Genomic DNA, 14,735 nt, shown 5'->3' on the forward strand with positions numbered 1-14,735 from the left:
AATTACAGAAAATCAGAATTCTGCCTAACATAAATATTTCATCAGAAACTGGTGAGCTGCACAAATTACCATGCTTTTGAAAAAAATGGTCAAATAGTAACCATGATAATGTCCAGAATTTATTGAACATCCATTTAACTTACTTTGCATATGTGTATTACATTTTATAGATGATGAAACGAGGTTTAGAAAAGCTAACTAATCTAATGTTACAGTTTGTACGTGGCCTGCCAGAATTCAAACTTTCAAGAGTCACCTCATAACAGCATGCTTCCTGGCCTCAGGAGACAGTCTGTTTCAGGGACACCACAGAAAAAGAGATGACCAGGCTATCTTATTTATACAATTTCTTCTGACTTTGATCATAGGATTCTATTGTTCTTCAAAGTCAATAAACTTTCTGGATCTAGCGGAGTGAAAACTGCAATCAAACGGCATTAACTCTTAAATAAAGCCTGACAGAAAATAAAGGAAATAGTGATCAACCTCCTCTATATGACAATTCAACAGCATAACTCCTTAAAATCCATTAATAGAGTGGCTTTCTCAATGTGACATACAAACCACTGAGACTGACTGCCAATAACCAGGAAAATTAACAAGAGTCACAGTGATAGTTGCTGTTCTATGACATTGTTAGCCTGGACCTGAAGGTTGATAACAGGAAACTCAAAGCATCTGGTACTAACAAAACATGTGGGAAAGGTTCAAACAGCATAAACACATGTCACCTTTATAGATTCCCTGGCACCTGGATTTGAACAGCATGCTAAGGTTTAGAGTTGTAGAAAACTAGAGTAACATACTGATCTTTGAATAGGAACTAGTGCCTGGGGACTAAGCGGGGCCAGAGAGTGGATGGCATTTAAGGAGCTAGGTTGGAGGGTAGTCACATGTCCATCAATTAAGGTCAAAGCTCATTAAATAGCATCTGGAGGTCAACAGATGTTTTTTTATCATCTTTTATAGAGCATCCCATGTTCTTTACAGTGATCAACCACTTTTCACTCTTTTGTTCCTGTTCTCTTATACAGAGAGCAATAACTGCCATTCGTCTTTGATTATAAGAGCACGGCAGTATTCTACTGATAATATATAAGGGCCTCTGCATTACGTATTGTGATAAGATCCTTGGTAGCAATTGGATATTAAAAACAGTAACCTTGATGGGTGTCTGCAGGTCACTATCAAATTAGGATGAAACTTCAGACCTCAGGTTTCACAAAATGGCTGAAGGTATGTATTTTACAGAGTTAAAGTGTGTTACCACACTTAGCTAGGCTTTCCTTAGATCGCAGGTAAAAAACACACTTTATAATCACTTTTGAAAACACTGGCAAGCAAAATAGCATCTTAAATGTTATGTTTTAGATAAATGGTGACTATACATAATAAAGATAATATGTTCCTAATATTTCACATGCAATTAATAAAAGTAAGCATCAATTTGATATTTATAAAGTGCTATTTCAGGCACTCTCTATGGCATAGCATCTTGCCAACAGCTCCTAATTTTAATTTCTGTTCTCCAAGAGAATAATATACTTTACTATGCCACTCATAATCTATTTTAAACATCACATAAGTTGTTTCTATTTTAACTACAAGTTTGTAGAAAACAGGACATGAACAAATTCAAGTTTTGAGTTTCACAAACAAAACTTTACTATTAAATAAGTAATGACTTTCTTGCCCATTCTCAAATTTCAGAAAGGCAGGTGGTTGTTCTCATTTTATAAAATGGCATGTAAATTATGAATGAGGTTGAAAGAGTAGGTTGGATTTATATTAATCTGATTTCCTAAAGAAAATTTCTGATTTGGGAAGCCCAATAGAATACCTATTCAGAACTCACTAACATGCATAAAGAATACACTGTAGAGCTGCCCCAAAATATTCCTGTTAGGAAAAGATAAAAAGGCCTTGAAAGAAATCTGAACACCCAGGTAGTGTGTCTCTTCACCTACATAGAGGACACGACCTCACTTGACAATCTATGACAAATAAGAATCTATAACTACTGTAATGTTTTGAATCTTAGAGTCTCAATCACTAGCAGAAAAAAAAAACTGTACCTATTGACATCATATATATTATTTTGGCCATTTTATTTTTTTTCTTCATTGAGGTAACATGGACTCTAAGCACAGAAGAATTAAATGAGTAAATAATTAATTAGTTAATGTTAATTATATTGGGAAAATTATGCTTGCTTTTTGTGTCTTGCATTGGGACTCAACATAGAGATTAAGAAAAAGATGCAAGACAGACCTAGGTTCAAGTCATAGCTCTGTTAAAAAGTCACAGCAAACGTTGGAAAAGTGACTTAAATCACCTAATTCAGTTTTATTATCACACAATAGAGATAATAATATAGAGGGATGTTATAAGAATTTAAAGAAGAGCATGTAAAAGTGCTTAACATAGCATCTGGTAAATGGTAAATTCTCAGTACAGTAATTATGGAATTACTATTATGTTGAAGCATGTGGTGGAAGGAAATACCTGGGATCGGAAGGCAGGTAGATTGGTTAGGTATGCCTAGGCACTGCCTCTGCTTGGAAGGGCTGATAACCTTGGTGGGCTGAATTTAGCTCACTAAATATGAGAGACTCTGGTGTCTAAAAATTTCCTATTAAGGCTCAGTCTATTTGTGTAAATTCTTCATGATAGATTGCTCACTGGTAATTATCTGTGGTGGTTACAAGTCTCTTTTAGGAATTTAGGTGGTCAAGGGAAGCTCCTCCATGATTTCTTCACTTGCTCTGTGTTGCCTGATTGCTACAGTAAAATTTTTTATCTTCTGTTAAATAAATTAAGAGCATAATCTAACTTTGTGTAAGTATATGGAGTCTTTCCACCAATATGCAGCTCACCTGAGATAATACAATGATCATGCCTAGGTTATTTATCACACTTTTTTTTTAATATACAAATCCATGATGTGGACCAAATTAAATTTTTTCTTCTAGACAATAACCAAAGTTAGAAAATTACTTATACAATACATGCTACTAAACCGAGTGTTAATTTCTGTCTATTAGGAGAAACATCTTATTTTTACAATCTTATTTTTAAAGTTGGTTCCATATTAACAGCCAGCACCATTTTGGCCTTTATTCTTCATTGAGGTAACACGGGCTTCAAGCTCAGAAGCAGCTTTTCTTAGAAGACATTTCCCTTCCTACATACATATTTTCTTGCCCCGACCTGGCTCCCTCCATCCACTCCCACCCATGGGCCTTACAAAGTTCCACTGTAATCACATATGATAAAACAGGTCCTGCCAATCAAACGTGCCAGGTGAGTCTGTTCTTTGGTTTCTTGCTCTGATTTAGTTTAAGGATATAGAAAGATATCAAAAAGAGAATTAAGGATAAATCAGTTATGTCCTCACTTGTGTCTTCATTTCTTATCTCATTTCAAAACTGGAAGTAGAAACTGAATCCTGGGAAATGCCAACATAATAGAACCATGGCATATTTTTCCACAACAGGAGAAATTTTAAAAGATGAGAAAAGAAGAAACATCTGCAGATAGTCTCTTTAACAATTTTTAATGGTTAACCTAATGAAGGGTGAAGAGAAAATAGTCTTAGAAGTAAGTGGAAAACACTAATGTTTAAGAGCAGTATAGGAAAATCTATAAATCTACACAAATGAAATGTATAAAATAAAAATATTACAAATATCTCAAAAGTATAAAAGAAATATTAATATATAAAATAATCATGTTTTATAGAAACTTTCTAGATATGTTTTTAAAAGTCCCCGTAATTTAAAACTTTTTTTGTATAAGCAAAATATATTATTTAATCCTCCACAATAATATTAAAATTTCCTGAACAGAGCAACTGAACTAAATATCATGTATAGCCGTTGGAAATACATTTCCCTATGGGACAAGAATAATGCAAATGAACACTATAAGGCTGGTATAACTTTGTACCTGGCACTATTGTTATTATCACATGGGATACTGGAAAATTTAAAATCCATAGATAGAACAGGGAAAAAGGGTTGAATTTTCTTATTGTAAGTGTATTTAAATGTATATAAAGTATTGATCATCAACTGAATAAGCATTTAGAGCCACTGCTATTTGATGGGCAGAATGACAATTCCCTTAAGTGAAATGTTCAGAAAATAATCCCATTAGTTTATGTACAACAGATTTTAATGTGGTGGTGTAATTTTTTTCTGCTTTGCACCAAATGTGATCTTTTAATGTCAACTTTACTTCTAGATGACTAATAAAATTGATAATTCAAAATTCAAGGACTGTTCAGTGTTTACATTAAGAATATCTAAATATTATCTAGTTATATATATCCATGGAAGTAATTTAACTTGAAAACACTATTAAAACTAGTTGGATTACTCTGGAAGTCCACTACAATTATCATTAAAATATATCATTATGCTTGAGAAGAAGGAGTATGTATATATTAATAATAATGATACCGTAAATGCATACTACATATTACATTTAATCTCTCCCCTCCCATCAACCTTGACTTTTAAAAAAATTTTAAATGTACTACATTTTCATTAAAGATGGTTCAAATACATAGAAAAAATAACTTAAATACCTAGACTCCTGAACACACCCTGTCATTACTTTGTGGATTATTTTAAAAGCCAGCCTTCACTTTTGAGGAACAGAGCAAAAACAAAAATTCTAATTAAAATGCTATTATGATTTAGACACACATAAGATGTTAAAACCAGAACAACAGCATGCATAAATAGTTTGAAATAGGTAAATATTGAAATAAACATACTGAAATACTTTACATTCTATTTGCTAAAGAGAATTAAGACTAATGTGTATTCCCTCAAGGAAAATAATACGATAGTATAACAGTCCCTCCCTAAATTTATAAATAACCTATTTTAGATTAAAATGTCTATAAGATCCAAGAATTTTATTTAATTATTGATATTCAATGTTCTTTCAATATGGCATTACTGAAACCAGAAGCATTTAAAAAAAAGAGCTAACTCAGGTTCATTGTTAGTGCCTCCAGGTTCTGTAATTCAAGAGAAAGTTAGGAAGCAGTATGAATTTCTGTAAAAGCTAGGAAAAGAAAAGTCAGTTGTAATTCAAGGCTTAAAGTGTCTGTCCAGATGATTACAAATCCAGGAGGATTTTTAAAAATTTAATAAACCCAGATTTTTAATCTGTCACAAAGGCAATGCCAATTTTAGATAAAACTGCAAACTCTGAGATGGACAAAATAAAATAAAATATGCCTCCAGGAGCTTTGTTGTAGGTCTTCAATGTACTGACTAAAGCATGCCGAGGATTTTTTCAGCAGGATGGAGACGAAAACAGCAGGTAGTTAGATAGTGTCAGAAAGAATGAAGGATGGTATTGGCTACTGCTAAAAAAGAAAAGTCCATCTTCCTCACTGGAAATGAGACAGTAATGGAACCGAGGTCCCAGAACTAAAAGCTAAGTTAGTATACGTACAAACACACTCCATGCCTTCCCGTGCATGCCAGGCCTCACAGCCGTCACACTTCTGCCCCGTGGCTCCAGGTCGGCACATGCAGAGCCCTGTGACAGGGTCACAGGGCACAGGCAGGGAGCCATCGGGGTCACACTCACATTCTTGGCAGGAGCCTCCAGGGCTGCTTGGGCTGCCAGCATAGCCAGGGGCACACCTGGATTTAAACAGTCACAAAACAAAATTAATAATAAGTCATGTCTCTAAATTGTTTTTTATATGTTATTTTTCTATGTTTTTGTTGTTTATATATTGCTGTTGTCTGTGTACAGTTTTGATTGAAACAAAACTGATACCCAGAGTCAATAGGTCAGGGGTCAACAAGCTTTTCCTGTAAGGAGCTAGATGGTAAATATTTTAGGCTATGCAGGTTAGGAGGCAAAATAAAAATCATACAGTGAGAGAGAAATAAATTTTCAAGCTTTTTTTGGTGATGAAATTCAAAATATAAAAATAATAATAACAATAGAGCACAAATTATTTTGTAATAATAATCTGCCAATAATGTAAAACCAATCTCTTAAAGAGAAGAATGGAATTCTTGTTGAGGTATCAAATTTACTTAACTAAGGTTCAAATTTAATGCTTCCTATCATCAAACCAATTGTAGATGTTTGCCTGTAAAAACCATTCTTTACTTGATTGTGATACCATATCAGGCAATGGGCCAAATTTTGTGGGCCATAGTTTGCCTACCATTGCTTTAGACCATACTTCTTTTTTAAATTAGAAATGAATAAAATTATATATTGACTCCTGGGATTTCTTAGATTCATGCATTTTAGAGATCAAAATGACCAAATAATTCAACCTATTAACTTTGCTAATGAACAGAAAGAAGAAAGGTATGTGGCAATAAATTACTAGATTTTCTATTTAATTCTTTGGTCTTTCCTTTCTACTACATCTTTCTCACAATGGAGTTTTCATTATGTATCCATGGAAGTAAGTTAATGTGTGCAAATGAAATAAGTATATAACACCAATTTGAGAAATTAGAAAGGGATCTCAACTGAATGAACCGAATGTAATCCATTCATTGACTCTCTACATGTCCTTTCATCTAAGTATATACTATGGGTTATGTTCCTGGAAGTTTGGTAACTACAAGGTGCTAGCAAGACCCTACCCTCTGGTTTACTCAGGATGGTCCCAGATTATCTGTTGTCCTGGCTTAATTATTAATACACTTCCTGTCTCTCTTTAGAGTATCCTGGATTGGATAATAAATCATATATATAGTCAGCCTATAATATATAATCAAAAGTCAGAATTTTTGTTCAATAGGCCAATATGGGAGGAAGTCAAGAGACAAAAGGAAGTTGAAGCCAAAAGATATAAATACTGGCAGATGACTCTGGACAATCCTTAGTGGCTCAGGATTGTGGAAATTTGAACAGCTGATTGTGAAAATTAATTCATCCAGTGCTGGTTAGAAAGAGCAAAGCAAGAAGAATATTATCTGTAATATTAGGCTTTTACACATTTATGGTTTTGTTATTTCCAATGTAATATTATAAATGCTCAATAAAAGTACCATTTAAATAAGCCTACTTAATTGTTTCTTAATACTTGTAGGTAAAACAATTCTATTCTAGTAGGTTCAAATTAATTAAATGTTCAAAGAGTTTATTACAAGAGTAATGAAGATATGGCATGGGGAGGGGTTTCTACATTACAGGGACACACAAGACATTTTAGCAGTTTTAGACCTGAGTTGATGAGTTTGGGCAGGTCACAAAGTGATTTAAATGATTTAAGAAGCTCTTAGAAGTGGAACAAATTTATATGGAAGGTTACAATAAAAATTTAACCAAGACCTTTGGTGATGAATGTAAAGCTTTAACAACATTTGAGAACTGCAAAAACAATTCAAGTCATTCACATTTGATAGTGTATGACCCTGCTCATCTATGTGCTATATGAACTGTCAACTCTTATTGATTAAATATTAATGGATTTAAAAAAAATAAATTTTCTGTGATCATTCTGCCTTAAAACAATAATTGCAGTGTACCCTTTCAGTCTTTTCTATATACATGCTTTCACAGATAGTGGGAACTCCAATTTATAAATGTAGTTATACTATCAAACATTTTCTCATAAATTACTACAGATAATCCCTTTGGTGTCCAGGGATGTTTTTAGTCATTATCCTACTGGTGTTTACAAGGGCATGAAATGAATATTAGCTGAACCATGAATACCAAAGCACACTGGTGGACATTAACAACACATATATATATTCAAAGGATGTACATATCTCCAAAACAAATGGAAATATTTTTTAAATTTTTGTATTGCTTTGAGTTATTTAAATGCTTTTAATTTCTCTTGGCATGGAAATTGTGAATGCTCTATTACATATGTAAGTATTGGATATTGTGCTTAGAGTTACCACATATAGAATTATTTGGAAATATATTTTGCAAACTTATAGAAACTGCATTGGAATCTATAAAACTTAAGTTTAATTATTTAGGTACCTACTTATTTCCATTATTAACATAACCATTGCTGGTTATATCAAAAGAAGATTCTTAAAGGGGTGATGATATAATCAATTCATATTTGCAAAGAGGTTAATAATTTAAAGAAGTGTTCCTGGAGGAATTCAGCCAATGAGTTGGTGAAACAGGACATGGAAAAGATCCCAGTAATGGTGTGACACCAGGTGGTATGCCCTCTTAACGTGACTCCACAGAAAGCTCTGAAGCATAAAATAATACTAAACATTTGCTCGACTTCAGGGCAAAGGAGCTGGACTTTCATAGTCCCACACTAGTTATTGGCTATGCGACAGTGGGGGAAGGTGGGGTAAATTCTTAAGCCTTTTGTCCTTCTATGGAAGAGGAGGTTTCTGTGTTGGTTCTTAGGCATGCTACAAATGGTGGTGATAAGCTTGAATAGCCAGGATACTGATCTTATAGAAAATATGGATTCAGAAGATATTAATTATGACTTTACTAGACAGTCTAGAAATATACTTCTTAATTTACCATTTGTATTACAGTTATTATTCAGTTTAAGTGTTACATACATGCATTATCAGGTTTTATTAAAACATGTGGTGAGAGGAAGCATTTGAATAATGTTTGTCGAAACATTTTTGTTGAATGTTTGTTGAAAAGGAGAACTGAATAATAAATGCTTTATTGTTTGGATAGTTCTAATTAAGGATGCTTGATACTATTTATATTCTGAATTATCTATACACTTGCTGATATCATACCATAGTGCTCAGAACAGTGATATGTATACCTTTAGTTGAAGCTAACAGTTTCCAGTGAATTAAAATGAGAATCATGTGTGGCCAGCTTTTTATTATTGTTAACTACTGATAAACTTTTGGAAATTTATTCTTTTTCTTGTAAAAAGCCCTCTTGCTCTACATATATATTTACATATATAGTGTATATGGGTGTGTATAAAAGTGTCCTATTTTTCATGAATCAAAAGAAACACATGACTGGAATTTATGTACATTTGTCTGATTGTACATACACTAAAATATAAATTGGATAATTGTGAAATAATTTTGAATCTTTGAGAAAGTCTAAATATAAGACAGAAGTCAACAACTTTCTATGGAGAAGGTCTAAAGGCATAAAAATAGTTCTGAAAGAATATGAAACTACCAGAATATGAAAATAAAAACATGAAAATGATGAATACTTTTCTACTGCAATGCTTTGTTATATAAGCTCTGTGTACTATCATTCTCTGTGTATCATGTCTGTTCATACCGTTCACAGTACTGGCCTTCATACCCCCGCGGGCAGGCTGTGCAGCGGTAATCATCCGGGCCTTCGGTGACACAAGTAGGGCTGAGGCTGAACCAGAGGAAAAATGAAGATCGTAAAAGATCTTGTAGTCCATCTATTTTATAACTTTAAGTAATTCTATCCATTACCTAGATGATTGGAACTTATTTTTAGGTGATTATAAATGCCATACTTATAATTACTTATAATTTCCTATTCAAGGGTAGGATATCACAGTAAACACTACAGATAATAGTTAACCAATAAACGTGGTTGGTTTTTGATGAATTAACAATTCATCATTGTTAAAATTTTGAAATTTTAAAAACTAGATTATTAAACACCCAGCCAAAGCGTCCCATTTTTCATGAATCAAAAGAAAAACATGAGTAGAATTTAAACATGTTCGTCTGATACAGATATGTACTACTGAGTATCTTTCAGGTAGAAACAAAGGGCCCTAAAAGTTACGTAATTTCTTTTTGAAAACTCAGCCCAGATTTTTATGCATTCACCTCAACATATAAAGTGAATAAATATTTGACTTAAAGTAAGAGTGCCTTTTCCAATTTACATACAGATTTCAAACTACATTTTACTTTAAACACAAAGTAATGTGGATTTAGTGTGGGGAAAGAGGGGAAAATGAATAAGACTCCTGACAATGTTATGATCTTTTCTAATAAGTAGGCCTTATATAACTTGCCCTGTTTTTACTACCATATTGGTAGACCACAGCCAGTCAGGCCTGCTCTAGGATTTCTGATCATCTTAACTTATAAAAGAAAGACTTGACAAGACTTGAAAATTAAATTCTATTAACATGTAGTTTTGGGTTGTTCCAAACTTCTCTCAGCTGTAAGTAGTGCCACATTCCCACTGGATAAAACTGCATGGTGCACTGGAAACTTAGAAAGAAACAACATATATATATTTGTTCCAAAATAGTAATGCTGGAAATCCACTTTTCCTTTTGTTGGTCTGTTAAACAATGTGATGCTTTTCTGAAAAAGAAATAAGGTGTATAGACCAGGACCATAAGTACTTTTGGTCAGGTGCCATACGTACCCGATTTTCACTGGCTTCTAACGTGTTAAATCAATACATGAATGAGCAATAAATTCTAACCCTTCCAAAATATGTGAATAATTGGTCTACAACTCACAAACTCATTATCCAACAAATTTATCGTCTGCTTCCACAAAAATAGATCCACAAACACATAATTGACACATTTTGGCAAGCTTTCAGCTCTTTAAAGCTTGATGCTAAGTGCATCTGTTCATGCACCACACACACACACACACACACACACACACACACACACACACGCACACAAATTCATGTACATATATAGGCACTTAGAAACAGATTTTTAGATACTTCAAGTGATACTCTAGAGAGCCAAAATAAATTACATTCATTTACAGAAACATATCTGTCTCAATTACTATGTAGTGAAGTAATGATTCTCCTTGAATAGATGATACAAGCTTTTTTGAATTATGATATGGTGAACTGAAACCTCTCCTTATTATCAATCTCATGTAAATACTTATGAAGGAGAAAGTAGGAATCACATCTTACTTGAAGTTAGAATATATTCTTTCTGCCCAAAACTCTCTCATCAGTTCTTAATTATCGTATTGTCTGCAGGGTCACTCAGAAATCCTCGTGCTTCTCTTGGTGGCCAGCTTTTCCATTTCCTTATGTTGGCTAATTCCAATTTCGTGTCAACAGAATTTCTAAAATTAGTCTGCTACTCTGTGTTGTCCCCTGTGGATACTACCGAGATGAGTCGGCTTCCTGGATACCATCCCCTTCCAGTTTTTATCCCAGTTCACTGGTTGTTCCTTTTCAGTCTGCTTTGCTGGATCTATCTAGGTCATGTCCTTGACCTCTCAAATGTGCTTCATAATTCAGCCTGAAAATTCCTCCTGTCCCATCCCTTCTCCCCTACCTGACCTCATTCAGTGTTAAAGCCTTTAAAAACTGCATCTGTCCTAACATCTAAGACATCTCCCTGTCTCCAAAAAACACCACAGACCTTTCTGTAATTTTCCCCATCTCAGTCAAGGGGCACTCAGTGCTTTCATTTGCCCTGCCATCAACCAGAATCAGCTTTGTCTCCTTCTTTCTCTCACATTCCATATATGCCTTCTCTGCAAATGCTGCTTTATTACTGTCTCTAACATCATTTCATTATCCTGTTTTAAGCCACTTCTTACCATTGGATGATTTTAGCCTTCAGGATATTTAATTACCCACCAGAGCTTCTCTGGTTCCAGATCCTCTCACCCTTTCCTGTCACCATTCATTCTGTTCCAGGCACCTGGACCTTTTGCTGTCTGAAGGTCACAGGCCAAGCATGAGCCCGTTTTCAGGCCAGTGCACTTGCTTTTTCCTCTGGCTGAACTGCTCTTTACAGTCACATGGCTCTCTGCATCACTTCATTCATGCCTGTGCACAAGCTCCATCTGTTTATAAAGATCTTTATTAGGCATCCTGTAGAAAATGGCACCTCAGTCTCTCTGAATTTATTGAGGCTGCTTTATTTTTTCTGGTGGTACTTTCACTAGCTGATATTACATTACATATCTATTGGCACTTTTTTCAGCTTTACTGCAGTATACTTGGCAAATAAAATTGTAATATATTTAAACTTACCTGGGACAATTAGACGTACGTGTATGCTATGAAAGGATTTGTACTATCTAGTTAATCAATGCATCTATCCCTTCACATATTTACTTTTTTGATGTGTGTAAGAGAATACAAGTGCTAGTCTCTCAGCAAGTTTCAATTACCCAATAAAGTACAATTAACTCTACAAGCTATACATTAGCTCCTTAGGCTTTATTTCTCTTATAACTAAAAGTCTGTACCATCTTACCAGCCTCTCCCAATTTCTCCTATTTCCCAGCCCTCCCTGGCAACTACCATTCTACACTGTTTCCACTGTTTCTATGAGGTTTGTGTTTGTTTGTTTTTTAGATTCCACACATAAGTGAAAACATGTAGTTTTTGTCTTTCACTGTTTGACAAAAATTGCTGAGTATGTTTGAAGAGCAAGGAACTCAAACTTGGAATCACTGTAGAAGGGAAGAGAACACATTGAGCCTGGAGAGGTGGTCAGATTGCAGAGGGTTTTTAATACTCTGTTAAAAAAATTTGATCTTTCATTGGGTAGGCAGTGGAAAAACACTGAGGATATGTGAGTAATGTTAAACTGTCACAATGGTTAAATGTTGATCATAATTTGTTTTAGTAAGATATTGAAGGCTTGAACTAATGTGTGGAAGCCAATAATCATTCACCATACCTTACCCCTTAACTTTTCACAGGTTTAAGTCATTGAAGAGAGATATCTCAGCCTCCTCCCCTTTGTCTATATTTCAGAATCTATTTTTATATCTCAGGAAGAAGTGCCCTGGCTAGTTGATTTGCTTTGCATTTTAAATCTTCTTTTCTCACCATGTATAGGTCTCTTCTCTGCTAATATTCCAAGCTTTAGATGGTGATATTAATGGGTTATGAAATCACTTTAGCGAGTTTTGACTAAAATTTCTTCTAATAATGCAAGAGAATAAAATTGAATCAAAGTTATGACATATAATATATACTTAGCTATTTTGTGTACTAGGTTATGATTTAAGAAAAGTATTTCTTAGAGTGGTCACAATCAATAAATCTTAAAAGCCATGGACCTAGCCACTGTGATTTGGTATCTTGATTCTTGCACTAAAGAAAAATACTTAAATTATATAAATCATATAAAACAAAAGTGAAAACATATGTTTGAGTTGATTCTCCTAACCAATCAAGGGAAGACTCTTTCTCTTCCTTCCTGAAATTTCTTAAAGCTATAAACTCACACCTTTATAAAATAATGTCTGCTTCAACTATTGTCAAAATTCATCAATGACCCTTACAGTTAATTGCCACTGTACATATTCAGTCTTCCTTGAGAAAGCAGCATTTGATGCTCCTTCACTGCTGCTGTTTTTTTTTCATGGTGGCAGTGACAGTGTGGCCTCAGTTCCCTTGCCCCCCGACATCTCCTTTCTTGGCTTTCCTTTCTCTTCTGGCTTCCCAGATGTAGGTAGTCCTGTCTTTCTGTCTTTCCATGTGCTGCCCTTGGGTAACATCACCCTGGGAAATCTTATCCAACTTTAAATCATTTATTAACATATCTCTACCTTCATCTGCCCTTCCATTTTTTCAAATTTCCATTTCCTGCAGCTATTTGCATATTTCCATCCAGACAGAGTCTTCATATCAATTTTAACCTATTTGGAACATAAATTGTCTTCCTTCTGCAGCATCTCTCCCCTGCTTTCTCCTTTTCAGTTAATGACAACAGCATTTTGGAGGTCAACCTGGCTAAAAACCTCTAACTTAACTTCTGTCTGGTGCGAACCCCTCGAATCTAAAACTGTAGAGCTGCATTCAACAATTTTCTCACATCCATCCCTTGTCTCCATGCTTGTTACTATTACCTACTTTGAGGTTCTAATTATCTTTTGCTTAGGCTAGTCTGATAGCTTTTTAATTGGTCTCTACTTTTCTTCTCAGCCTGTTTCAATTCACTGTACTCAACTCTATCATTAGTCTTCCTAAAATGGGGCTCTGATCACATTAACCCTTTAAAAAGAAAGAAAACAAAAACTTGCAGTGTTCCCTCATTGATAGAAAATGAAAGAGCAGTTTCTTAGACTGATGTTCATGGATTTCTACAATACAGCTTCCATTCTTCCATTCCTGACTCTCATACTAGTTCTCATATATGCCTTGTGTTTTCTGTTTTCTAAGCTTTCGCTCATATAATTTCCTACTATATCCACCGGTAAAAATCTTTCAAACCACTGTTTAGGATCTATTATAAATACTATTACTTCTTTCAAATTTGTCTGAAGCTTCCAAAATCAAGTGTGATCAAGTGTTCTGAGTGTTTTGTTACTGTGAGCATCTCCAAGAGATGTTTGCTTCTCTTTTAGATCTCCTGTAGCTTTTGTTATAGTTCACCCAACAGGAAATTACAAATTAATTATTGACTTTTTCTAATCCAAATGGTTCATATTTTAATAGGCCATGAAATAAATAACATGCTCTTGTTTGGATCTGGTAATTGGAAAGAGAGATTAGGGAAAGGAAAGGGAAAATAATATATTTTTTATATACCTACCAGTTGGTGTTTGGATGACAATAAGATCATGTGCTTTATCCTCATCAGTATTCCACTTAACTAAAAATTTACATTTGATATGCTATAAAAAGCCTGTGATTCTGTTAAACAAAAACAAGGAGCATGCAGAAGAAAGGGGGACAATTCACATGAAAATATTTTCAGAATGTAGACAAAGCCAGTGATGAAGAAAAACCTGAGCACAGGTGGAATGATCTCTTCCTCTGAGTTGCTCATACTCATTATAAGGTGTCCAGGATTCCAGTTCTGAACA

The 14,735-nt window shown here is 34.3% G+C and overlaps 1 protein-coding gene across 3 annotated transcripts in view; it reads right to left on the minus strand.

The window, feature by feature from the left end:
• LAMA2 (laminin subunit alpha 2) overlaps positions 1-14,735 on the minus strand; it is a 631,935-nt gene that overhangs the window by 156,425 nt on the left and 460,775 nt on the right. For 2 of the 3 annotated variants that reach the window (XM_057489270.1, XM_057489269.1), the window contains 2 exons: positions 9,259-9,345; positions 5,476-5,669 (listed from right to left, as the gene is read on the minus strand). In XM_057489270.1, the coding sequence (XP_057345253.1) occupies positions 5,476-5,669; positions 9,259-9,345 (281 nt within the window). The remainder of the gene's footprint in view (positions 1-5,475; positions 5,670-9,258; positions 9,346-14,735) is intronic. The other variant, XM_057489268.1, reaches the window with a different exon arrangement.

Source organism: Manis pentadactyla, chromosome 12 (assembly GCF_030020395.1).
Source record: "Manis pentadactyla isolate mManPen7 chromosome 12, mManPen7.hap1, whole genome shotgun sequence".
Taxonomy (NCBI): Eukaryota; Metazoa; Chordata; class Mammalia; order Pholidota; family Manidae; genus Manis; species Manis pentadactyla.